This window comes from Mustela putorius, unplaced genomic scaffold (assembly GCF_011764305.1).
Source record: "Mustela putorius furo isolate JIRA1106 unplaced genomic scaffold, ASM1176430v1.1 tig00003834_pilon_pilon_pilon, whole genome shotgun sequence".
NCBI classification, from domain to species: Eukaryota; Metazoa; Chordata; class Mammalia; order Carnivora; family Mustelidae; genus Mustela; species Mustela putorius.
The window spans coordinates 136,141,140-136,168,576 of NW_025421987.1; the positions used below are offsets into that span (position 1 = coordinate 136,141,140).

Consider the following 27,437-nt stretch of genomic DNA (forward strand, 5'->3'; position numbering starts at 1 on the left):
ACGTGGAGGCTTTCCCAGCCCACCTTGCCCCATTCTGTTTCTAGAGTCTGTGTTTCTAGGGTGTGGAAGGTGGCAATTATGATGACACCTGGCAATTGTGGGGCTGAGTTCTCAGCACAGATGTGGACAGGAGCCTGCTGGGGCCTGTTCAGCTATGAGAAGTCTGTGGAAGGAGCAGGCTGCCCTCACAGGAAATGACTTCTCAGGTATGGTAGTTGGCCATTTCCTGCCCTCAGATAAAGTGCTGCTCCCGACTTTACCTTCCTTTCCTGGGCCTCTTTTGTACACAGAACCAAATGCTTGGGGCCTGGCCACCAACAGGGGACCGTTGGTGTCAGCAGAGGAAGCAAGTGCTCCAGAGCCTTGCAGACTGGCAGGGTCCCGTGAGGGGCACACTGAAGGGGACCCTGCAGGAGGAGGCTAGTGCAGCTGGCTCCAGGCCTGAATGTCAAATCTCTGAGTAGAGCCAAGTTCCCTAGCTGGGGGGTGGGGGTGTGTGTGTGTCCTCTATCCCCACCCCCACCTCTCCAACCTTACACGCATACACACTGTATGGGTTTCTGAGCCCTGCTGTTAACAAGTTACTACAAATGTAGTGACTTACCACAAATCTGCTACCTTCTAGTTCAGGAGGGTAGAAGTCCAAAATGGGTCTTACTAGGCTAAAATCAAGCGTCAGTAGGGCTGCATTCCTTTCTGGAGGCTCTAGAGGAGAATTTATTTTCTTTCCCAGCTTCTATAGACTGCCCATATTGCTGGGCTCCTGATCCCTTTCGTCTTTAAAGCCCATGGTGGTCAAGTCCTAATGGATATAGCTAAAGTATATTCATTTTCATTGTTGTACTGTAGTCCATTCATTATTCTGTTGATGGGCATTTATGTGCTTTTTTTTTCATATTTGATGTGTGTCATCATGAACATTTTGGTGTCCGTTCCTGGATCGTATGTAAAAGTGTTTCCCCAGAGTTTATACCTAGAAGTAGAATTGCTGGGTTGTGAGATATGCAAATATTTGACTGTATAAGGCAATGCCAGATTGGTTTTCAAAGTGAAATTGTGAACAATCCTGCCAGAAATGATGCCTTGTCAAAACTTTTTAAGTCTTGTCAAGCAAAGGAGTGTAAATTTCTCATTATGGCTCTGATTTGCATTTTCCTCCTTATTAAAGAGACCGAACACTTGTGTGCCACAAGAATTTTCTGTTCTCGAAATGCCCACTCATGTCTTTTACCCAGTTTTGGATTGTCTTCTTATTATCGATTTGTAAGGTTCTTTGCCTATTCTTGATTCTCATTTTTCCCCCCCAATAATGTGTTTGCAAACATATTTTTCCAGTTGTGGCTTTTTTTTTTTTAATTTTCATATTCCAGTAGTCAGATTTATCATTTAACAACTTTATGGTTAGCATAAAATAGCACAGCTTTTGCGTCTTAGTTAAGAAATCCTCACCCAAGGGACACCTGGTGGCTCAGTGGGTTAAGCATCTGCCTTTGGCTCAGGTCATGATCCCAGGGTCCTGGGATTAAGTCCTGTGTTGGGCTCCTTGCTCAATGGGGAGTCTGCTTCTCCCTCTGCCCCTCCCCCTGCTTGTGCTCTCTGACAAGTAAATAAATAAAATCTTTTAAAAAATCCTCACGCAAAAGTAAAACATATATTCCTTATATTTTCTACTAGGAGTTTTGTTCTTGAGATTTAAGTCCTTAAGAGGGCTGGAGTTTTTGTTTATGATGTGAGGCATATTTCTTCCATTTTTGTTTAGTCATGCTGCTCTCTCTTTCCTTCCAAACTTTTGTTTGCATAGATCTATTTGTGGGCTTTCCATTTAGCTATTCCTGAACTGTTACCACTGTGCCTTTAATTAATGTTAACTTTATAATAAATTCAATATCTGGTAGGACAAATCATTCCTCCCTATTATTCTTCAGAATTGTCTTAGGTATTCATGCCCTTTATTCTTTCATATTTTGCAATCATCTTGAGAAATTTCACAAAACATATTTTTTGGATTTTGACTGGAATTTTACTGAATCTAGAGATCAGTATGGGAGTTGACAACTTTTGTTCACGACCATTAAATATCTCTCCACGTATTTTGCTTTCTCAACATATTTTCATAAGCTTTTTTGGGGGGGCGGAGTGAGAGGGAGAAAGAGAATCTTTTTTTTTTAAAGATTTTATTTATTTATTTGACACAGAGATTACAAGTAGGCAAAGAGGCAGAGAGGGAAGGGGAAACAGGCTCCCCACCGACCAGAGAGCCCGACATGGGGCTCGATCCCAGGACCCTGAGATCATGACCTGAGCCCAAGGCAGAGGCTTAACCCACTGAGCCACCCAGGCACCCAGAGAAAGAGAATTGTAAGCAGGCTCTACACCCAGCTCAGAGCTCAGTCTCACAACCCTGAGATCATGATATGAGCCGAAATCAAGGGTCAGATGCCTAACTGACTGAGACACCCCGGTGCCTCCATGTGTTTAGGCTTCCTGAGCCAGTTTTTAAATTTGTGTAACAAATGAGTTGGAGATGCAATTTTTTTTCATTTTTATTATTGTTTTTTTAAAGTAAGCTCTACATCCAGCATGGGGGCTTGAGCTCACGACCCCAAGATCAAGAGCTGCGTGCTCTACCAACTGAACCAGCCAGGCATCCCTGACATGCAATTTTAAAAAGCAAAACAAAACACACACATACACAATTGGGGAAAAGTCACAAATAAATGATTCTTTTTTTTTTTTTTAACAAATAAATGAATCTGTGGAGACAGAGGTTTTTTAGAAATGCTATTCACGGTTTAATAGAATTAGGAGTTTGCTACCATGCTGTTTAACAATTACTTATATTGCTCAATTTCTGAGATTTCATTCCAATGAGAGCTGCATATTGTTAGCTTGGTTTAATGGCTGCTGATAGATTTCCCGGAAATGGAATACATTTCCAGTTGTTATCTTAAATGAATTTTGCTTATTGCATCATAAAAGTTGGGCTCTGATGAAGTTTCTTCTGTAGGGGGCACACTGAATACTTGCATAATTCCTCCCCAAGCCCCCACCCTCACATCTTGCACTTTTCCTGCTCCAGCCCTGGAACCAACCACGTCTCCAAAGAACCCTCATTCTTTCACTTAGAAACCTAGATCTGAGTACTGGGTGTGATCATTGCTATGAGGTGTTACTGCTTGTGGGCCTCTCAGGGAGCAGGGCTAGAAAACACAGATCCAGCATCTCTCTAGCTCTTTGTCTGTGTCTGAAGTCATGAGTTCATACTGGTACCTTTGATTCCAATCCAACGCCATGGTCTTCATTCTAGTCTTCACCTGTCCTCAGTTGTAACTCTTCTCTCTAACAGAAGCCTAGCTCTTATTACCCACACCATAGCTATTTGCTTAACCCCAGCAAATAGGCAGGTACGTAGAGTAGCTTCAGCATTGCAAATTCATACCCCTGTGACAAACAGATGCACTGACCAGAATACAGTTTTGTGCAATTCTTATCTTCAGTTTTATATCCTCGACATACTGTTTTCCAAAGTTACTTAAGTTAGTTCTTTTCTTCTCTGTCTCCTTCAATGTGGTTATGATGTTTATTTATAATACACTTAGTTTGCCATTTGGATTTTTGCCTCGTCCTGTTAATTTCAATTATTTATTTGAGGAGGGAGGTGTATGTGAAACATGCTGGGTTCTAAGTACAAAACGTTGTACTTAGGGAAGCATCACTCCCCCTCCTCCCTTTACCCCCATTACGTGTTTGCACCCGCTCTCTCTCATAGATAACCAATCTCTTTAGCCTGTGACTTACCTTTGCTGGATTTTTTTCCTCACAAATGAGCATATACCTTATCTCTTCCTGTATTATATGAAAGGTAGCATATTATACATGTTCTTGAACATAATACTTTTCTTACTAACCACTGTGGCCTGGAAGTCATTCCATATCACTTCATAGACATTTTCCTCCTCCTTTTTTTTTTTTTGAAAGCTGCATAATATTCCATTGGGCAGTTGTACCATCTTTTATTCAACCACTCTCCTCTGTATGGACATTTAGATTGTTCCTAATGTATTTTCTTATTGACTAAAGTGTATCTTCAGGGTAAATTTCTAGAAGTGGGATTGCTAAATCCAAAAGTTAGTGCGTATATAATTCTGTCAAATAGGTCACTGGTCTCCAAGACCACCCCCAGTTCTGGGATTCACTAGACCCACTCACAGGCTTCAGAAATTGTTATACTGGCAGCTAAAATGTATTACAGTGGAAGGGTACAAAACAAGGTCAATAAAGAGGAAAGATGCATGGCGTGGAGTCTTGGGGAACCAGGTGCTACCTTCCAAAAATACTCTTTGAGCAGAATTACACAGCACACTCTTACTACCCCAGTGATGGACAGCAGCAACATAGGTCAAGGCTTTCCTGCCTGGGAACTTTCCTTGAGCCTGAGCTGAGGGTTTTTACTGGGGGGTGGGGGGCGGGCGGGGTGTGGTGTAGGGAGGGGCTAGTCACATAAGTACAAAGTACCTTCATGATTAACTGCAGTTACTGAAACTTCCTGACTCAATTTCAGACCTTAGGAAGGAAGGAGATGTTCCTCATAAGGCACAAACCACATAGACAAGTCAGTACAATGTGGTTCAAAGTTCCAAGCAAGGAAAATATTCTTGTCAGTCTGTAGCACATGGCTCGATTCCCAGAAACCAGCTGAGGACTAGTCCCACATGCAGGTCCTATGAGAACGTGCAAGAATGAAGAAACTCAGGGCAGCCGGGTTAACTCTCCTGCATATTAGGCGTTGCCAGGTTGTCCAGAAGGTTTGCACAGGTTGCATTCCCATCAACAATGGGAATTTGCAGGGCGCCTGGGTGGCTCAGTGGGTTAAAGCCTCTGCCTTCGGCTCAGGTCATGATCCCAGGGTCCTGGGATTGAGCCCCATCATCAGGCTCTCTGCTCAGCAGGGAGCCTGCTTCCTCCTCTCTCTCTGCCTGTTTCTCTGCCTCCTTGTGATCTCCGTCTGTCAAATAAATAAACTCTTAAAAAAAAAAATAGGAATTCGTTTCCTCACGGTCTCACCAACAAAATGTGTTGTCATAGTTTTAATTTTTGCCAATCTGATAAGTAAAAAATGCTCTTAGCATTCTTGTAATTTGCATTTCTCTAATTTCAAGTGAACTTGAATATTTTCCCATTAAAATGGTTTATTTTTACAAATTGAATGGCTTTAGGTTTATAGACATGTAATTGACTTACATATATTCACATTATACTCAGCTAGTTTGCTAATTTCTCCTTTTGTTTCTAATTATTTGTAGATTCTTTGGAATTTTATTTTCTTCTTTCCAATCTTTATGCTTTTAATTTCTGTTTATCTCATTGTACTTACTAGGGCTACCGTACGATGTTAAATAGGCGATAGTGGACACTTTTGTCTTCTCTCTCATTTTTAAAGGGGATCATTCTAATGTTTCCCCATTTTAGGATATTAGGAGGGGGAGTAGATTCCCTTTGTTGAATTTTCAAAGAAATTGTAATTTTTTCTAGGATTTACAAAAAATCATGAATCAGTGTTGAATTTATCAAATGCATTTTCTGCATCTCTAAACATTATCGTATGGCTTTTCTCTACATTTATAAGTGTTTATGTATTTTCTAACAGTAAAACCATCTTTGCATTCCTAGTTTAAAACTGATCACTGTAGTATATCTTTCCTTTTTACACACTATCAAATTTGATTCACTAACATTGTACTTAGAACTTTTACATCTATTTTTATGAATGAAATGGGTCTATAATTTCCAATGTTTTACTATAGTTCTCTAGTTTTGTTATTGAAGTTAGAATGATTGGGAAGTTTCTTTCTCTTCCTATTCCCTGAAAAACAATTGTATACACTGGAATAAATTGTTATATAAAAGTTTGGTAGACCTTCCGTAGAACTTTTTGGGTCTGGTGTTTTCTTTAGGAAAAGGTTCTTAATTTATGCTTTCATGTCTTCTAAAAAAATTATTCTATTTTATATTATTATTATTATTATTATTATTTAGAAAGAGAGAAGAGAAAGAGAGAGATGGGGGTGCTGCACAGAGGGAGAGGGAGAGAGATAATCTCAACTAGCTCCACATTGAGCACAGAGCCAGATGTGGGGCTCCATCCCAAGACCCTGAGATCATGACCTGAACTGAAATCAAGAGTCAGACACTTAACTGACTGAGCTACCCAGGCACCCCTGCTTTCATTTCTTTCATCACTGTAGAACTTGTAAGGCTTTCTATTTATTCTTGAATTCATTTTGTCTTAGGAACTTAATTCATCGTTTCAAATTCATTGACATAAGGTTGATGTTAGCATTTAGTTAATATTTTTAATCTTCCTGAGTCTTTATATTCTTTTTTGCATAGATAAAAAACTTTACTGTATTTTGTTTTTAAATTTTTTATTTTTATTTAATTTCACCAGGGGTGTGTCTAATTTACTGATCTGCTTAAAGAACCAATTTTGGACTTTGTTGATTCTTTTATTATATTTTTTATTTCTATTTATTTCTCTCTTAACTTTACTATCTCCTTCCTTTACTTATACTACTTTTAGTATAAAAGTAGTTTATACTACTGTTTTTTTCCCCACTTTTTATCATAGGCATCTTACTTATTTTCAGTTTTTCTGATTTTCTATTATAGTTAAAGCTATAAATTTCCTACAGAGTACCACCTTTTATACCACGTACAGGTTTTAATATGTTATCACTCATTATGACTCATTTATAAATATATTAAAATTTCCATCATGATCTCCTTTTTGACTTATGACTATTCATAAATTTTTAAAAACTTATATGTATATATTTATAAGACTTATGAATATATATATATATATATATTCCATGTCCATGGATCAGAAGACCTAATATTATTATTAAGATGTCAATTCTTTCCAACCCGACCTATAGGTTCAATACAATCTCAATAAAAAATACAGTAAGCTTCATTCGCTTGGGTGGCTCAGTGGGTTAAGCCTCTGCCTTCGGCTCAGGTCATGATCTTCAAGGTCCTGGGATCAAGCCCCGGATTGGCTCAGCAGGGAACTTGCTTCCCCCGCTCTCTCTGCCTGCCTCTTTGCCGACTTGTGATCTCTCTCTCAAATAAATCAATAAACTCCTTAAAAAAATATATACAGCAAGTTGGAAGGGTGCCTGAGTGGCTCAGCTGAGTGTCCAACTTTTGATTTAAGCTCAGATCATGATCTCAGGGTCCTGGGAGGGAGGCCCGCATCATCCCACATCATTAGGCTCCCTGCTGAGCAGAGAGCCTACTTCTCCCTCTGGCTCTACCTACTTCTGCTCGATCTTTCTCTGTCAAATAATTAAAATCTTTAAAGCCTATGTGTTCCTAGGTATTTATCCAACTGATTTGAAAACTATGTCCACACAAAATCCAGCATGCAAATGTTGAGCAACTTTAGTCACAATTGCCAAACACTAGAAAGAACCAAGATGTTCTTCAGTAGGTGAATGAATAAACTGTGGTAAGTGAATACAGTAGAATATTATTCAGTGATTTAAAAAAGAGCTATCGGGGTGCCTGCGTGGCTCAGTGGGTTAAGCCTCTGCCTTTGGCTCAGGTCATGATCTCAGGGTCCTGGGATCGAGCCCCATATCAGGCTCTCTGCTTGGCAGAAAGCCTGCTGCCCCCCCTTCTCTCTCTGCCTGCCTCTCTGCCTACTTGTGATCTCTGTCTGTCAAATAAATAAATAAATAAATCTTTTTAAAAATAATAAAGAAATTAAAAAGAGCCATCAAGCCATGAAAAATTATGGAAGATCCTTAAAGTGCACATTGCTAAGTGAAAGAAGCCAGTCTGAAAAGCTATATACTGTATGGTTCCAACTATACAACGTTCTGGAAAAGGTAAGATATGCAGTAAAAAGGCCAGTGGTTGCCCAGGGTGGTAGAGTAGGAAAAACAGTTTAATAGGTGGAACACAAACTTTTTTTTAGAGCAGTGAAATTCCTGTATGATAGTCTATGGTGTCCTAGGGCACATGACCCTATACATTTGTCAAAACCTGTAGGATTTTGGAGAGCAAAGAGTGAACCTTTACATATACAAATTTTAAAAAAATCATTTAGGAGACCAAGGGATCCCAGGATGGAAGGCAGACTGACAAATGCCTACAGCAGTATTACAAATGTATGTGACATACACAAGAATTCTAAATTAAACTATTAAGCTCTGTTAGTGATTTCTAATGCAATTGTGTGTAGTCAAAAGACAATTTCTATTCTTTGAAATTTGTGGAGGCTTGTTTTCTTGCCTGGTATATGATAAAGTTTTCTAAATGTCCTAAGTAGGTACAGGAAAAATGTGTATTCTGTAGCGATTAGATGCAGAAGTTTACAAATGGCCACTAGAAAAAGCTCATTAATTGTGTTATGCAAATTATCTTTGCTACGTTTTTGTACACCTGACCCCGTGGAAAAGATGCACTGAAATTTCTTATTATAATATCAGAGCTGTCAATTTCTCTTGTTAGTTATACTTATTATTGTTTTATATATTTGAAGACAATATCAGGTTCATACTTACTTATTTATTTAAAAGGTTTTATTTATTTGTTTGACAGAGAGAGACAGTGAGAGAGGGAACACAAGCAGGGGGAGTGGAAGAGGGAGCAGACTCCCAGGGAGCAGGGAGCCTGATGCGGGCCTCGATTCCAGGATGCTGGAATCATGACCTGAGCTGAAGGCAGACACTTAACGACTGAACCACCCAGGCTCCCAGGTTCATATATTTTTAAAATTAACATTTAGATAATGAATTTCTCTATTCCAAATGATACTTTATCTTTTTATCTGGTAGTAATATGGCTAAATCAGCTTTCTTTTGATGACTGTTTGCCTAACAGAACTTTTTTTAAAAAAGATTTTATTTAATTGAGAGAGAGACAGAGAGAGCACAAGCACGGGGAGAAGCAGTCTCCCTGCTGAGTGGGGAATCCGATGCGGGGTTTGATCCAAGGACTCCGAGATCATGACCTGAGCCAAAGGCAGTCACTTAACCAACTGAGCCATCCAGGCACCTCACCTAATGGAACTTTTTTCAACCTCTTATACCATCAGCCTGTCATGCTTCTTTAAATGTGCCTTCTTGGGGCGCCTGGATGGCTCAGTGGGTTAAAGCCTCTGCCTTCGGCTCAGGTCATGATCTCAGGGTCCTGGGATCGAGTCCCGCATCAGGCTCTCTGCTCAGCGGGGAGCCTGCTTCCTCCTCTCTCTCTGCCTGCCTCTTGCCTACTTGTGATCTCTGTCTGTCAAATGAATAAATAAAAATATTAAAAAAAAAAATAAATGTGCCTTCTTACAGGGTGACCAAATTGTCATGAAAATCAAAACTCTTATGAGAAATGAAGGGGACACTATGAGTCATTATGCCAGCCCAAGGGATGGGAACTGGGTGTGTTCTGGGAGAACTGGAAAATACTGGCCATCCTCTGTAAAAACAGCATATGAATTTAACTTTTAAAAAGCTTAATCAGATGCCTGGGTGGCTCAGTCATTAAGTGTCTGCCTTCAGCTCAGGTCATGATCCCAGGGTCCTGGGATCAAGTCCTGCATCAGACTCCTTGCTTGGCAGGGAGCCTGCTTCTCTCTCTGCCTCTACCTGCCACTCTGACTGCCTGCCTCTCCCTCTCTCTCTCTCTCTCTCTCTGAAAAATAAATAAATAAATAAAATCTTTAAAAGGCTTAATCCATGGGGGCATCTGGGAGGCTCAGTGGGCTAAGTGTCCAGCTTGTGATTTCAGTTCAGGTCATGATCTCACACAGTAGGAAGTCTGCTTGAGATTCTCCCTCCCCCTCTGCCCTTGTTGCCTGCTCTCTAAATTAAAAAAATAAATAAATCATTAAAAGGCTCAATCCATGACAATCAGTGTACCATGTCTCGTTTCTCCATACCTTTTCCCACTACTGCTCTCTAGGTATATCACTGGAATGGTTGTCCTTAAAATTTTATCATGCAAATATGCCTTCGAATGCTGGTTTCTCTGTCCTACACCCCAAACAATAGAAAGGTTGTAGGTTACTTTGGCTCAGATTGTCCTCCTCTTGACATATATTATTGTTGCCCATCATTCGATCTTTTTTTTTCCTGCCACAAATGGACAGGATTTTTACGATTTAATACAATCAGTAGTTGGATTTGCTTACATGTTTTCCATGTTCGATTGCTCATTATTGGCATCTGAGGCTATCCTCGCGTGATAGTTTTCCTCCTCCTTGTTCTTTAGGACCTCTGTGAAATCAGGTCTCTTACATGAACACTCCCTCAATGTCTGAGTAGTTACAACTGTCTTTATTTTGCCCTAGTTCTTGATGCATAATTTTGCTGAGTCAGCAATTCTAGATTGGCTATTTTCTTTTTTTCTCAAGACTTTCACTCTCTTTTGGTTTCCTTGTTGCTTATCTCGTTTCCTAACAGAAGACTGTGAACACCACACTGCCCCTTTGTCAGTGACCTGTCTTCTCTCTAGATGTTTCTGAAGACCTTTGTCACTGCCGTTCTGTGGCTTTATTACAATGGGCGTGGCTATGGGTTTCTTTTTTATGGATCCCACCTGGGATATGCTGCTTCCTAAGTCTATGGATTCATGTTTTCCAAGTTTTTAGAAAATGTGTTGCTTTTATCTCTTTAACTCTTACTTCTCCATTGCTCCTACTAGGCCTCCAACTGGATGCCTGGTAAACTTTGTATCCCCTGAGTCTCTTTGCCTCTTTCACATTTCATCTGTGTGTTCCAGTGTGCCAATCCTCTGTGTCAAATTTGACTCAGCTTTTTTCCTTTGAGTGTTTCCATTTTAGAAGTTCAGTGTCTTCCCCCCAAAAACGTCTTTTTGCTGATTCTTTTTTTTTTTTTTTAAGATTTTGTTTATTTATTTGACAGAGAGAGATCACAAGTAGGCAGAGAGGCAGGCAGAGAGAGAGAGCTCCCTGCTGAGCAGAGAGCCCGATGTGGGACTTGATCCCAGGACCCTGAGATCATGACCTGAGCCGAAGGCAGCAGCTTAATCCACTGAGCCACCCAGACGCCCCTTTTTGCTGATTCTTATCATGAGTTCATCTTGTAATTAGGACTTTCGTGTGTTTAAAAAGTTTGTACGATAGTAGTTCTATAAACTTGGCACCTGACAGTTTCAACACCTGCAGTCAGGGGCTGCTGGTTCTTTTTTCTATTGACTCAGAACAGATTGCCTTCTCAAGACTTTTAGAACGCTTCCTTTTGAACTCTTTGCTTGATCTGCTTATATTTTTACAGTCAGTATTGCTCTCTCTCTCTCTCTCTCCCTCCTCCCCCTTACCTGCCTTTCCAGTTAGGCTCTATGCTGCTCTATGCCTCTCCACCATTTTGATGCCCCAGGTGTCCCAACTTCTGTGGTCACCTGACTACTCCTGATCCAGATATCTTGGGGGGTTTTGCTTGTTTTTTTGGAAGACTTTTCCCTGGAGATCTCTCCTACCTTTTATAAGACTGGTGTCTGTCTGTCGAACCAAAATTTCAGTTGTGGGGAAGCCGTGGGTAAGAAAGCTCTTCGGAACTTATTAATGACAACAGAAGCATAGCATTTTCTAAAACATTTACAAAATGCTAAGTGCACTGAAAATCAGGGATTGGTAGGGCCCCTAGGGAACAAATTATGTTAACGAAGAAACTTCCTACTAGAAGGAACTAGAGAGAACATCGAGGCTGGAATCCAAACTTCTGGTTAGTGGCTCCCCAGCCAGTCTCTGATGTCTGGGAAGTGGGGTCAGCAGAGACTGAGCTGTATCCTTTCTTTGAACAGATGGCAACAGAAAATGGCTGCAAGGTAAAGCACAGATCCCACCATTCTTCCATGAACTCGAACCAGCTTGAGGTACCAGTGCACACCCAGTCCCCGTCTCTGGAGAAGCTGTTACGCAGACTGAGGGCCTCGGACGCCCAGCAGGATGACAATTTTACCAACATCCTGGATGTGGTGGGGGAGTTTGGTACATTCCAGCGGAGGCTGGTGGCCCTCACCTTCATCCCCAACATCCTGTTGGCCTTCTTCATGTTTGCTGACATCTTCATGTTCGCAGCCCAGAAGCCCTATTGCAATACTAGCTGGATACTGGCAGTGGAACCCAATCTGTCAGAGGCTCAGCAGTTGAATCTGACCCTGCCCCGAGAACCCAATGGCAGTTTCCAGACATGCCTCATGTACTTGCCTGTGACCTGGGATCTGGATTCTATTATCCATTTTGGCCTCAACTACACACAGTCATGCCAAGACGGGTGGATCTATCCTGAGGCCAAGAAGCGATCGCTGGTCAATGAGGTGTGCCTTCTCCTGAGTTGTCTATAGCTACCCCACAGGCCCAGAGATGTGCCCTTACCCTCCTTGAACAGATGGGGATATTAAGGCTCAGGGAGGGGAAGCAACTGGTCCATGGTGACCTTGCAGAGACAGGGCCAGGGCAGCAATGCAGGATCCCTGTTGTCTAGGCCTGGCCTCACCTGTCTTTGCCAGGAAGCTAGAGTTGACATGGGGGTCAAGGCAAATGTCAGCTGGCAGGCTTTGCCATCTGTCCAGGGAATTGCTCCGTAGCTATGGCTCTGCCCTCTGTCTGAACTCACACACAACAGAGAACTGGGGAAAGAAGCATCTTGGATCAAGTACCTCTTGCAGGGTTTCTCCACCACAGCTGTAACCTGGGGCCTTCCCTGCACAGACCTGCCCAGTTTGAATCTATGGGCTGGGCCGTGACATCTGCATTTGGGAAAGGGTCTTCAGTGATTCCAGCCTTTGCTCAGTTACATTTCCACCCATTCCCCATCTTGGCCTGGGCCTCTAGTCCCCTCTCTCCAGGCCTCAATTCCAGGGTCTGCCAGATGCAGGATGGGCACACGCACAGCTGCCTGTCCCTGTCCCAGGCTCCTAAAGGCCCACCCTGCATGGGGATGATGAGGGTGTGGTGGTGGTGGTGGTAGAGGGTTGTTGGCTCAGTCCCTGGACCCAGAAAGTTGATCCTGGGTAAAGGCCTGTATCCAATCTTGTGTAAAACCCCCAGTTTGACTTGGTGTGTGGCAAGGATCGGAACACGGAAGGCGTGCAGACCATGTTAACGGCCGGCCTCCTAATAGGGTCCCTCATCTTTGGGTTCGTAAGTGACAAGTGAGTGTCCTGGAGTTCCCTCTGGCCCCTGGAAGCCCCTGCCTCCTCCTCGTGGGCATTCTGAGCTAGTCTCAAGCTGGGGGCGGCGAGGGCAGGGACACTCCGGAGGCCTATAGGCTGCTCCAGACCGGCCCCGGGTGTCCTGCTGGGCCAGCTCAGGGAGGTCCAAGCACTTGGCGAACCCTCCGTTGGACGCCCGCAGGCTGGGCCGCTACCCCACCATCCTGATGTCGCTGCTGGGGCTGACCGTCTTCGGCTTCGGGACAGCCTTCGTCAATACCTTTCGCCAGTATCTGTTCTTCCGCTTCGGCGTGTCCCAGGCCTTGGTGTGCTACGCCATCAGTAGTGTGTGTTTAGGTGAGGCCCAGCTGCCTGGTAGGGGGATGGGGAGAGGGATCCCCCTGGGGGCGCATAGGGGGCGGGGCCTGGAGGGGCGCACACCGCGGGGGCGGGGCCAGCGTGGGGCGTGGCTGGCTCGTAAGGAAGGGGAGCTGGCAGGATTAATGGAGTTGCAGTCTGTGGAGGCTGGCAGTGGAGGGAGGAGCTTCCACCCGCAACGTCCTGGAGATGCTGGAGAATCTGTGCTCAGACTGCCCTTCCACCCCCATTCTCCATCCTGGCCCCTCATACCCCACACATTCCCTGTCATACCTCTTGTGTTCCCCTGTGCCTCCCATGGCTTATATGTATTGAGCCCCTCAGACGGTCCGGGCCAGCTGCTATACCCTCTCTATGTACTGTCTCCTGTCACCGTGACAGCACTCTCTTCGGGAGGTACTCTTCTCTTACCCCTTTAGCAGAGAAGCCTCATGAAGTTAGCCAACTTGCTCAGGGCCACACAGCAGTTACATGGAGGAGTGCCATTTCATCCCAGGCCTGTGGGGTGCCAAAGCCCCAAGTTCCCATACACTCATTCAGCTTCCAGCTTGCGTGGCCTAGTGAGCTCAGGGCGCCCAGGCAGGAGACCTTTTTTCCTTGGAGCTTATCCAAGGGAACTCGCTTCTTCACAGAGGCCTGAGGGACTAAAAACAAAGCTAAAGGCACACACTCCTTGCCTCACCACATGTCAGGCCACTTGTGAGGAGTTGTACCCAGCAATGGGCCATCTCTGCGAGAGAGACACGTGGTCAGGGAGGAGATGTTGAGAGGGAGCTGTGAGGTCAGGAAGGGACTGGAGGCTATATGTGTGATTGGGAGGTCAGACAAGGGGCCTAGGACGTGTCCTGGGAGCACAGAGGCACTCCGCTTGGCTTTAAAGTCCTGTTGACCTTGGGCAGAAGAACCTTCACCCAGATTGAACTCTCCCAAGCAGGGCTGGGGCATCTCAGAAGGCTGGGTGCCGGGGTAACCCCAGGGACTCTGAGCTGACCGTGATTTTGTCCTCTTGGCCTACATACAGCTACCGAGTGGCTAATAGGCCAACACCGGGCCCACGCCATCATCCTGGAACACTGCTTTTTCTCTGTGGGATTCATGTTCCTGAATGGGCTTGCCTACAGCCTCTCCCACTGGCGGTTGCTGTTTCTATTGGGTGGGGCACCCGTGTTCCCCCTCATTTCCTATATCTGGTGAGCAAACATGGCCTGCGCAGGGATGGGTCTGATGGGCTAGAAGTTGAGGGGTCTGGAGGGTCCTTGAAGGGGGGTGGAGGGGGTAGAATTTTCCTTTGGAGAAAATACATGCAGATGAAATGAGAAAGAGCCCAGGGCAGAACCTCTGGAACCCTAACATTAATCCCCACCAGAGATGCTCACAGAGATGTCAAAGAAATGGTCAGAAAAATCAGAAGCCAAAGTGTTGAAAAGGCAGGGTTGAAAGCAAGAAAGTTGATGCTGGGGAAGAAGGCCTTTGTGACCCTGAGGTGGCTTCAGTGCAATGGCAGGGGATTGAGGAAAGAGGAGGGACTGAAGGATGGGGCCTTCCAGGAGATGACTCTTCCCACAGTGCTGGGCTGAGATGGGCAAGGGGATAGTGATGACGTGTTTGGGCAGCAAAGACAAGGTAGAGTACGTGGTGTTCTGAATTGTGGGGGGTCACAGACAGAAACCTGAGACTCCCAAGCTAGGAAGGGACAAGTGATGGCAGAGGGAGAGAAGAAAGCAGATGGAGAGTGAGAGGAAGAGACAGAAGTCTCCTGGGTAAGGACAGCAGTTCTGTGTGGAGAAAGGATCAGGATTCACCTTGACATCATCTCGGTTAATTTTTTCAACTTTGCAAAAAGGACGGGTCTCCTGTCCTGGGAGCAGAAGGGGTCGGGGGTGGTGAGAGGAGAACTGAAGCTTCAGAGGATCAAAATAACTTTCCCAAGGCCACACAGCTGCAAAGTGGCAGACCTGGGATTTGACTCAGCCTGTGTGGCTCTGAATTTTACCCACTGTGCCATGCACAACATGGATTATAAGAGGTGGTGTTACCTGTTAAGAGCAAGAGCATGTATGTGGCTTGGAGATCTTCCAAATACCAAGGCTGGCTGCATATCTTTGGCAGTCACTGACATTCCCAAGTGTGTACTGGGGCCCCGCTGTTGCCAGGGGGCATGACTCTGTCATGGGAGCTAGAAAATAGTGTTTGATGGCTTGACCTTAAAACATTTTTTTTTTAAAGCAATAAATGCATGTTGTTAAAGTCTTTATACCAAAAGGTTGTGGTGAAACATAGTCAAAAATTACAGCTCCTCTCAGCTCCCCCAGTTCCTTCCCCAGAAGCCATCACACTGTGGACTCTCAGCCCTTTCTTCTGATAGGTGCCTACAGAGTTCTACATTCTGTGAGCAGACAACTCATTGGATGGGGCACATTTTTCTTTAGACATGTCCTGTCAGCTCTTCCTTCCCTGACACTTGACAATATTTTGGGCAGCTTCCCTCTCTTTACAGTCAATTTTTTTTTTTTTTTTTTTTTTTTTTGGTCAAAGATTTTATTTATTTGGGATGCTTGAGTGGCTCAGTCAGTTAAGCATCTGCCTTCAGCTCAGGTCATGATCCCAAGGTTCTGGGATCAAGTCCGACATGGAGAAAAAAATCCTCGCTCAGCAGGGAGCCTGCTTCTCCCTCTGCCGGCCCCTTCCCCTGCTTGTGCTTGCACGCTCTCTCTCCGACAAACAAACAAACAAAAAGTTTTAAAATCAGATTTATTTTATTTATTTATTTTAGAAAGAGAGAGCAAGTGAGTGGGGAGAGGGGCAGAGGCAGAATCAGTGCTAGCCCAATGTAGGGTTGGATCTCAGGACTCCAGGATCATGACCTGAACTGAAATCAAAAGTCGGACGCTTAAACTGAGCCACTCAGGCACCCCCTCTTTACAGTCATTCTTCATTGTAAGGAAAAGTCTCATTGTGGCCATTCAGACTCACTTTGAAGCTTTGAAAAATCCAGTCTCGTCCAGTTTAAACTTAATCTTTCATCTAGTTCACAGCTTCTCCCTGGTGGCTAACCAGCTCAGGTGAGGGTTCTGACCTTTGCCCCTCCTCCTTTGTCTCCCTGCTCTGACCTTCCAGGTCCTAGGCAGGGGCTAGGGCATCAGAGAAAAGAAAGAAATGTGGGACAGGGGCTATAACCGGTGGTCAGCGTGCTCTGTAGGGCAGATATTCGGAGGCTGATGCTTTTCATGGCCCATATGTAGGTCTTCAGGGGTCCACCCGGTGTTTCCCAATGCTCCAGACACCGTCCTTATGACCTCTCCGCATCCTGTCGCTGACAGTTTACCCATAGCTTCTCTCTGCAGAGGTCTCCGTGCCCTAGCACGCGAGGTGACTTCAAGATAGCAGGGTCCACTTGGCCAAAAAGGCTCTCACCGCCCCATCCCCCAGCCTGCCATTGCAGGTGGCTTCCACCAACTTCCTGCCTGACCATATTCAGGTTGACCTTTGGGTTTGCATAGGCACTCCAACTTGAGGGCGTGGGAATTAACTCTCCCTGTAAATGAGGGCAGTCCCCTCATTTCTGAATCAGTAAGTTCCAGGCAAAGAGTGGGAGGGCAGACTCCCTTTCTCGAAGGTGGTACCCTTCACCAGGTTTGAATAGATGAAAGCGACCTGGGGAGGGCAAGAGAGTCTCACTGCCACCAACCGGAAATTTCCAACCTCTCTTGGTGGCTGAGGGAGGTGGCTACCAGGCTATTCTGTATTTTTATTAATTTTTATTTTTAGTGAATCCTGTCCCAAATGTGGTAACACCTCTCTTTAGAATAGGAGATTATCAGTCATTGTTAATAGCCTTGGGACATCAGCAGAAATTCCAAGACAAAATTTCCATGTAATGTTCAGTTACCCAGCTCTTCCTCATTCTCTGATTTTATTATTTTCTCAATAGCATTGGAAACTTGTACTATGAAGATAAAATTGCAAAACTTTCTCAGATGTTTTGAGGGATACAAGTTAGAGTTTTCTTTTTTTTTTCCTCTCCTGCTCCCTATATTACCTGTGTCCTCTGGGGTAATTTTTGTTTTCTTGCTTGATTTTTTTTTTGGGGGGGGCCCCATTTACATTGAAAGGTCTTTTTTATTTTCCCCAACATTTTGGTGATTTTTGATCATCCCTTCATCTTTAAGAGCAAGTTACAAAGATGCTAATGGGAAGCTGTGAACAGAAGCTGATTGCCTGGTAATCCTGTAGGGCAATGCATCTCAAATTTCCAATAGCAGCAGAATCAATCTCATGGGGACTGGTTAAAACATCAGTGACTGGGCTCTGCCCCCAGAGCGTCTCAATCAGTAGGACTGGGGCAGGGCCCGTGAATCTGAATTTCTAACGAGTTCCCTGGGGATGCTGATGCTGCCGGTCCACTGACCACACTTTGAGAATGACTACCTCGGGGTGACCAAACAGCAGGCGCCTTCTCTTTGAAGGATCCCAAAGCCAGGGCGTTACCTAGCTCAGGTAGTTTTGCTCCCCAGTGGGTTTGGGAGTGGGGACTCTTGATCCGTGATCAAAGGAGGGTCCGTGATCAAAGGAGCGAGACTGATACAAAGCGAAGGTCAAGCAAAGCTTTATTTTGTGCCAAGCATAAAGAATCAGACCGGTCGGGGCCCCTCTTACAGAAAGAGCGACCCCTCCCAGCCTCACAGACTAACTTTTATAGAGCAAAGACCATGTGGTTGAGCCTGGCCACACACAGGTGGCCGATGAGATTGCAACACACAGAGAAAGCTGCACAGTCATGCTAGGTCACACACCGGTGGTCAATTGAATTACAATTCACCCTGTAGCAGCCATTTGAACTAGCCTATCACCTTGGTCAGAATTGGCACCCAAAAGGCGGGGTCCACATTCTTTAGGGAGATAGTGATCGGATGTCTCCACCTGACCTGACTCATCCTTGCATTTGGGCTCTGTTATCTCCACCTGACCTGACCCTCCCTTGTATTTGGGCTCTGTTATCAGGGACTGGTCAACCATATTTTACTGCATAAACAAAAAAATGGCTGTTTAATCCGAGATGGAATCACTCTGGCTAAGTAGGCCCTTACAGTCACGCAGTCACGGGGCCTCCCCTCCATTCCCCTGTGTTTGTCCTCAGCCTGGCTTAGCCTCTGGGTGCAAACCACAGAGGGAACTAGAGTCCCATTTGGGAGGACTGGGTGTTCCAGGTGCCCTGGCTGTGTGCGGTGCCTTGTCGCCTGGTCACCGACCTGCCTCCACCCACGTCGGGGCTGTGTGTATGTTTGTGAAATCTTTCTTCTACCCGCCCTCTCTCCCACTCTCTTTGTTGATATCCACTTTCTTTCCTCTGGTTTAGAGTGGGCACATACTCAATCTCCCATCTTTTTGAAGCAGTCCCAGTTGGGTGACTTTCTTTGGGCGTGTTCCCAGACTTACCATGGAGAAGGATGGCAGGGGGGCTTCCTGCTGGCCCCTAGCTGAGGGCAGGAGCAGGGGCAGGCAGAGAGAATAAAGTTGCCCCTAGTGTCAAGGGCATTGCCCAGCTGGCCACAGGAGTTGAGGCTAGAGCCTGGATTGGGGGAGGGGGTGCGTGTACAAGAAGTCGGCTCACTGATGGCACAGTTTGTAAAGAGTGCCTCATCAGGGCACTGAATTCCATGCCAGCTCTGCCTCTGTGACCTTGGGCAAGCCCTTACCGCCTGAGACTGGGAATAAAATGGAGATAATTATACTAGGTCCAGGGTTGGGCAGGAATTAAACTAACTGATTTGTATGTAAGGGCACCAAGCACATTCCCAGGCACATCATAAGTGCCTTAAATGCTTACCTGTGTGGATTCTGACAGCCTGGGAGGATCGGGAAGAATCAGGAGACCAGAGTTACTCCAAGGTCAAGGGCGGTGGGCACTGTGGGAGGGGAGGAGATGGCACAGAGGGGACCTCTGTTCACCTAGGCACAGGCTGGGCCCTGGGGTCCCCTGTATTCTCCAGGCTATTAGGAGACAGAGAGGGACAGGAGAAATGCCGACCATGAAAATGGGGCCCGAACAGAGGGTTGTGAGCATGAGCGCTCATGGAGGTAGCAGAGGGGGATGAAGCTATAGGACAGAGGCAGCTAGGCTCTGGGGTGACCCTGAGGGGCACTGGGGGCTGTGTGTGACCTGGGGAAGGGCTGACTGCCAGCAAGGGGCAGAGGCACTTTGAAGTGGAGGGTTACTTTCAAGGCCTCCAACATCCATCTCACATTACGTTGGAGATCTCTGAGGCAGCTTAGAAGGATGGCTAAGCACGGGTGGGCCACACAGGATCATTCCGGAGTCCCCTCGGTGGCTGCTGATGAAGGGGAAGGTGGAGGAGGCCAAGCAGATGTTGTGCTACGCAGCCGGTGTGAACAAGAAGATCATTCCCTTAAGTCTGCTGGATAAGGTAAGAGGCCTTGGGCCTGGAGCAGGGCCAGGGTTAGGGTGTGGAGGAGCCTCTTCCTCCTGGGACCTCTGCCCAGAGGCTGTCCCCAGTCCACCACTCGAGGAGAATGGTGACAGCAAAATTGAAGCCTGCCAGCGGAAGGCCAGAGACCAAGCTGACACTGGGCGGGGCAGGGGTGGGTGTTGAGGTCCTGTGAGGGTGGGGAGCAAGCTGGGGTCTCAGTCTGGCCTCTGGTTGGTCTTGCTTGTCTTGTAGCTGCAGCCACCCGGAAAGAAGGTGATTAAGGCCTCTGTCCTGGACTTCTATAACAATAAGTACCTCCTCAAGGTGACCTTGGTGATGGGTTGTGTGTGGTGAGTACCCGGGACTGGCCAGCAGGGAATGCAAGTAGAATCTGCCAGAAGCTCTGGGGAGGGGATGGGCAGCTGCAGGGGGGCAAGGCCCAAGGACACCAGCTTGGCTACAGATCCAGAGCTCCGAGCTTCTTTCTGTCCCCCATTCCCACCCTGCTCCACTTGTCTCTGCCCCATCTTTATTCCTGCCCTGTGTGCTGCATCTCCCTCTCCCTCTCTCTGTGTGTGTCTCTCTCCTGGCTTCATTTTAGGTTTACTGTGGGTTACAGTTATTTTATGCTGATCCTCAAGTTGAAGGATTTGGGCATAAACATCCACTTCACTCGAGTGATTCCTAGCATCGTGGAGGTGCCCGCCCGGCTGTGTTGCATCTTTCTCCTTGAGCAGATCGGGAGGAAGTGGAGCTTGATTGTGACTACCTTCCAAGGCTCCCTTATGTGCTTGCTTGTCCTTATCCTCCCCTCAGGTATGGCTCACCCTCCCCTGGGTAACCCCCCCCCCGAAACCCTCCTGCTTCCTGAGACCCCTTCTTCCTGCCCTGTTTGGCCAACAAGACACCCTGGGAGTCAGCTGCTGCACCCACGGCCTTGTTGCCCTCCTGAGCTGGTGCAGATCATTGGAGCACTGCCCTCCTCAAGGGAGAGTCCCAAACTGGGCGCTGGAAGCTCTCTCAGAAATGGGGAAGAGAAAGGGGTGCTGTCCCTGAGAGAGAGAGTGGGCAGCCTTCTTCCAGCCTGTGTCCGATCTGATGGTTGAGTGTGAACAGAGGCCCACCGATAGTCCTTCAACTGGTACCCCCAGGGCCTGCCTCTTGTCTATAACCTCTGATTGGGAAATGTCTGTTATCTGGAACTTCACCAAGAAAAAACAACCTGAGTGTGAAGGGGCTAAGCCCTCAGGAACATTCTTACAGGGAGGCCTCTCCTTCCCAAGAAGGCACAGTACCCTTCAGCTCAGAACTACATAAGGAAACTGGAGGGGAAGGGGGGTGAAGGCACAGCAATATTTTCAAAATTTCAGAGAGTCCTGGGCCGATGAATATGACCCAGGTCATAGGGCTAGAGAGTGGGATGTCAGTGTTCACTCAGTCAGAACTGCTAGCCATGAGAGCCCCCTCAGCAGCTGGGGCCAGAGCAGGGAAGCTGTGTCCAGGGGCTGCCTCAGAGTCTGCCTCCTGCTCTCTCAGGGCTAGAATTACATGTCTTGCCTGGGACTGGTCCTCTCCCAGATGTTGGCAGTGTTAAGCTGCTAAAACAAAATGGGGTCACACATGCATTCTTTTAAATTGCTGTGGCTTGGTAGTTTTTGTAAAAAGTGGGCCTATAGGGGCGCCTGGGTGGCTCAGTGGGTTAAAGCCTCTGCCTTTGGCTCAGGTCATGATCCCAGGGTCCTGGGATCGAGCCCCACATCGGGCTCTCTGCTCTGCAGGGAGCCTGCTTCCTCCTCTCTCTCTCTCTCTCTCTCTCTCTGCCTGCCTCTCTGCCTACTTGTGATCTCTGTCTGTCAAATAAATAAATAAAATCTTAAAAAAAAAAAAAAAAGTGGGCCTATACAGAGCCAAACGAAAATGTTTAAAACTCTCAAATGTGTGAGAGAAACTAGGAGTAGAATCCCCAGTAGGTAAAACTAGATTTCTGGTTTCATCCCAGAGCCAAGAAAAGCTGGGGCCAGAGCAGGGAATGGGGTGGTGGCAGGGGCCTGCAGAAGCTCCCAGAACTGCAAGGGGTCCCCTCCTAGTCAGTGAGCAGGTGCAACCCCCCCACCAGGCTTCCCCAAGCCTGAAGAATGGGCTTTCCTGGATATTTTCTTCCTCCTCTTCCTCCCTCAATGCATACCTCTGGCTGCCCAGGGTTGGGAATCCCGCTCCAGGGACCTAACCCAGTACACACCGCTGCTTCCTCCACCTTGCAGAGGATAATAGGGAAGGTGGGAGGGCCCTGAGCAGGCCATGGGGTAGGGGAAGCTGCCTCAGGTGAGGTTATGGAAAACAAGAATGAACCTGGAGGCGGAGGTGCTGGGGCTGAGAGGTCGTGGAATGAGCAACTCTCCCACTGCAGATGTACTAACTTCTGGCCTGGCTGGGCCTGAGTGTGCTGATCAGCTGCCAGGGTTGGGGGGATGGGGGGTGGGGAGGTAAGGGTTGGGAGCGTGGGGGGTGGGATGGAGACACGGTTTAGATGCCTTCAGGGAGGCCCAGGCTCAAGTGGGCACGTTGTCTGACCACAGACCTGAAATCCATGATGATCATCCTGGTGGTGCTTGGAGAGTTCAGCCTGGCGGCCTCAGTCTCACTGTTCTTCATCTACACCGCGGAGCTCCTTCCCACAGTCCTCAGGTAGGCGGCCTGGCGGCGGGGCCATGGGATGTGGCGAGGGCATGTTCCAGGAGCTAGCTGCAGTCTGCAGGCGCGTGCTGAGTGGTTTCCCTGGATCTCCCCATTACACCTTACAAATACCCCGCAAACTTCGTCGTTAGCCCTCTCTCAGCCAACAGGGTCAGGTCGAGGCCAGCCCGCAGATAGCAGAGCCGGGCAGCCTGAGGGCAGACTCGGCCTTGCCCTGCGGTCTGAATGTGTGTGCTGCTCTGAGGGTCCGGCTGGGCTGTACCCCGTGGTGGTGGGTGGGGGTGGGTGAGGGTGGGATGGGGGAGGGGCAGGGAAGTCCGTGGTTCCGTGGTTAGGGTGGCGGCTCTCCCTCCCCACCCAGCTCCACCGCTCTGTCTTCTGTCTTCTCCCGCACACCTGCCTGCGCCCTGGCTCTCACTTCCCCTGCTCCTGATCCTGAAGCAGGCCCCAAAGCCAAACTCTCCACAGACCCTCCGTGAGTAGGCTGGAGACTGGAGCATGTGAAGTCTGGGGAGCCAGGGCTTCCACCCCACCTCCACCCAGTCTCTGGGCGCAGTAGGCCTCCTAGATGAGCTCTCACTTCCCCTTCCAGGGCGACAGGTCTGGGGCTGGTGTCTCTGGCCTGGGCAACTGGAGCCATCTCATCCCTGGCAGTCAGCTACCAGAAATTCATCATCCTACCCATCTTTCTCTGCTGCATCTCAGCCACCCTGTCCTTGTCCCTCTGCTCCGTGCTGCCAGAAACACAAGATCAGGCTCTCCCTGATAACCTGGAGCACTACTTCCTGCAGACAAGGTAGGTGTGCAAGGCCCCTGGCCCTGGCCCCTGAGACTATGTCAGGCACTGTCCACCCTTGCCTGTTGGCCAGAGGGGCCTGTGACCCCAGGGCCACTCTGTGTCTACAGCAGCTCCCCCAGCTCTCCTGGATGTCGCCACCTGCCTCCTCTCCACAGCCTGGCCCCTGCCAGCTTCTGTCCTTTTGGCTCTCCTGACCAGCCTGGGCCAGGCCTTCTCCTTTCCTCCCACTCTGCCTCCCTGTCTGGCCTTGGTGCTGCTCCTGGAGATAACCTGGGCTCTCTCCCTCCCAGGGCACAGGGCCTGGGCGGGGGGCACTAGCTCTCTGAGTACCTCCCCTTTCCTATCTGCACTCTCAGCTTCTCAAAAATGACCCAGTCTTTTAAAAATTATTATTAACATATAATGTATTATTTACTTCAGGGGTACAGGTCTGTGAATCATCGTCTTACACACTTCACAGCACTCACCGTAGCACGTACCCTCCCCAGTGTCCATCGTCCAGCCACCTCATCCCTCCCCACCACCCCCAGCAACCCTCAGTTTGTTTCCTGAGATTAAGAGTCTCTTATGGTTTGTCTCCCTCCCTGGTCCCATCTTGTTTCATTTTTTCCATCTTTACCCCCCATGACCTACCACCCTGCCTCTCAAATTCCTCATAGCAGAGAGAGCATAAGATAATTGTCTTTCTCTGATTGACTTATTTTGCTCAGCATAATACCTTCTAGTTCCTTCCATGTCATTGCAAATGGCAACATTTCATTTCTTTTGATGGCTGCATAGTATTCCATTGTGTATATATACCACATCTTCTTGATCCATTCATCTGTTGATGGACATCTAGGTTCTTTCCATAGTTTGGCTATAGTGGACATTGCTGCTATAAGCATTCAGGTGCACGTGCCCTTTCGGATCACTACGTTTGTATCTTTAGGGTAAATACCCAGTAGTGCAATTGCTGGGTCATAAGGTAGTTCTATTTTCAACTTTTAGGAACCTCCACACTGTTTCCCAGAGTGGCTGCACCAGCTTGCATTCCTACCAACAGTGTAGGAGGGTTCCCTTTTCTCTGTGTCCTCGCCAGGGCACAGGGCCTGGGCGGGGGGGGACCAGCTCTCTGAGTACCTCCCCTTTCCTATCTGCACTCTCAGCTTCTCAAAAATGACCCAGTCTTTTTAAAATTATTATTAACATATAATGTATTATATATTATGTATTATAATATATAATGTATATAATATATAATTATATATCATATATAAATAATTATAATTATATATAATATTAAAATATATATAATGTATATAATATATATAATTATATAATGTATTATATATTATAATGTATTATATATTATATATTATAGCCACTATATCTGTCTTTTCCTGATTTGTTAATTTTAGCCATCCTGACTGGTGTGAGGTGGTATCTCATTGTGGTTTTGATTTGTATTTCCCTGATGCCGAGTGATGTGGAGCACTTTTTCATGTGTCTATTGACCATTCGGTTGTCTTTTTGCAGAAATGTCTGTTCATGTCTTCTGCCCATTTCTTGATTGGATTATTTGTTCTTCAGGGTGTTGGGTTTGATAAGTTCTTTATAGATTTTGGGTACTAGCCCTTTGTCCGATATGGAGGACCCAGTCTTGATTCATAACTCTACCTCAAGGTTCTAGTGGCCCAGAGCCCTATTTGGGAACTGGGCTCTGCCCCCACCGCTACAGAGGCACTTCTGGCCTCTGGTCTCCTGGTCTCATGACTGGAAGAACCATGCCTTCTGAGGTTTGGGTCAACATGACCATCACTCTCTCCCTGGACCTGAGGGGACCTGAACACCAGTGAGGGGCAGAAGCTACTTGATGTTCTCCAGGGACCTGGGCTCATTCCACAGGGTAGCTGCCTCTGGTCATCTTCTGCCCTCCTCCCCACCACCCTTCTCCTCTTTCCCTCCCTCCTCAAACTCTCACTGACACCATCTGTGCTGGGTATTGTACTGGGGCTGGACTGGTGGTCTCCAGCCTTAAGTGAGAGAAAGACATGCCAACAGTCTTCCCTTAATGGGCTCTGAGAGAGGGACGCACAGGACCTAGGGAGGAACTTTAGTTTGGGGAGTTGGGGCAGGCTTCATAGAGGAAGTGGCAATGGAGGAGTGCTTTGAAGAATGAAGAGGGGTTTGCCCCATCATAGAGAGGAGGAATGTGATGCTGCAGAATGGCTAAGAGCACAGACTCTGGAGCCAGAGGGCCTGCATTTCTGTCTCTGCTGCCACTTCCTCACATGTGCCCAGAGGAGTTATCTAATGCCTCAGAGACTCACCTGCTTCATTTGCAAAATGGAATGATAACAGAGTCATAAAAATCCCTAGTGCTTCCTGAACCTTGACCATGTGTCAAATCCTGCTCCATAGAGGCCTTTTCATATGTTGTCCTAACAACCACATGCAAGGTAGGTTCTGACCCTGTTCCCCATTTTACAGATGAAGAAACTAAGGCACAAAGAAACAAAGACATGTGGCCTAGGCTTTCTCTGTCTTGGGGCTTTGGGCCAGATTAAGCCCACATAACATACTTGGCGCAGAGTCTGGCATGAGCCCAGTGCTCCATAAATGCTAGAGCTGAACCCCCAAAGATGCAGCAGTGTGAGGGGCCTGGGTACGGTTAGGAGATTGCACAGCCCGGTTCTGGTGGTGAGGGTCCCTCTCGGGCGCGTGACAGAGCTTGGCTGGGGACACGCAGGCGTGGGAAAGCTAAACGTCTCAGGCATGCAGAGCCCAGCATGGTTTTCCTTAGCTCCTAAAGATGCAGGGTCCTGACTTGCTCTCCAATGGCTTCTTCAGGAACATGGCGGAGGACATGTTCACCGAGGAAGTAGTAAGCAGTGAGGGGACTGCGGAAGTGATGAAGAACACCGTTCTCAGTTCCACGAAGCTGAAATCAGACTCGGACAGTCTCTTCAGCGTGTCCTGGCAGGATGTGTCTTGGCCTGGCAGAGGAAAGGAAACAGACCCACGAATGACTGATGGCCTGGCCCCCAGATGATCTTGGTGGGAGCTGAGGGTCTGGGTGTGGGGCTGTGGACTAGAGGCCACGAATTCCAGGCCCAATCCAACTGAGGGACAGGTCCGTCCTGCTCCAAGGCCAGCCCTCGAGATCCAAGAATGGCCCCTCCTGGGTGAGCTAGGGTGTGATTTATTCCAATAAATGTGCCATGTTGGACCTGAGATGGCTCAAAGTTGGTCAAAATTGGCTGTGTGTGGAAAGCCCAGAGACCCAGGGCTGGAGAAGGATGGGTCGAACAGGCTCCCTAGAGTCCTTCCTGTCCTTAGCTAACCTTGGGGACTGCGAGGTGCAGGGGCGCTCTGGATGGGTCTGTCTGTGAGGGCTGGGAGTGAGCAAGGGCAAGACTGTGCCCAAGTCACCTGCATCCTCTAGCCCAGGCGTCTGCTAGTGTGGGCAGATTTCCAGTTCATGTGCAAGCTGACATAGACTTCAGCCCCACCATATGCACTTGTCAGGGGTGGAATGTAGAGGAGTAATGATGACCTTTCCCACTTGAACCATTGCACAGAGCTTTCTCACTCTCACTTTCCCCTTTGACACTCACAAATAAGCATGGCTTTGGGGATTACCCATCTCATCCTCATCCTCAGGGTTCCTTCCCTCATGGTCCCAGCCTGGCTGACCTCTGACCACCACCACCCCAAGGATAAGCTCCCACATCTGTTCACAGTCCCCTCTGCCATGCAGGTTAGTCTGCCCTTCCCAGCTGGGGTGGCAACTTCCCCAAACAGGGTCCAGGGCTCCTCAATGATTAGCCAGACCCGAAAATCTTTGGGTTAGGCCCCGATCCCCACATCCTCTCTCCCTGGGAGTGCAGGGCCCTGAGGGCAGAGCCTGGCCCTTCTCCTCTTTCTCTGCTCAGTTTTTTTGGGAGATCATCAGCTTGCAGGGAGGAGCTTTGGGGAGA

At 47.3% G+C, this 27,437-nt stretch overlaps 1 protein-coding gene across 1 annotated transcript; it reads left to right on the plus strand.

Annotated features, from left to right (window-relative positions):
- SLC22A14 (solute carrier family 22 member 14) lies at window positions 1-26,691 on the plus strand. The gene is made up of 11 exons (XM_045089139.1): window positions 1-206; window positions 11,824-12,339; window positions 13,073-13,176; window positions 13,379-13,533; window positions 14,576-14,744; window positions 19,859-19,979; window positions 20,235-20,332; window positions 20,584-20,798; window positions 22,559-22,667; window positions 23,269-23,472; window positions 26,308-26,691. Exons 1-11 carry the CDS (start codon window positions 195-197, stop codon window positions 26,507-26,509), a joined length of 1,905 nt encoding a protein of 634 aa, XP_044945074.1. The 5' UTR covers window positions 1-194; the 3' UTR covers window positions 26,510-26,691.
- Window positions 26,692-27,437: the final 746 nt, after the last annotated feature.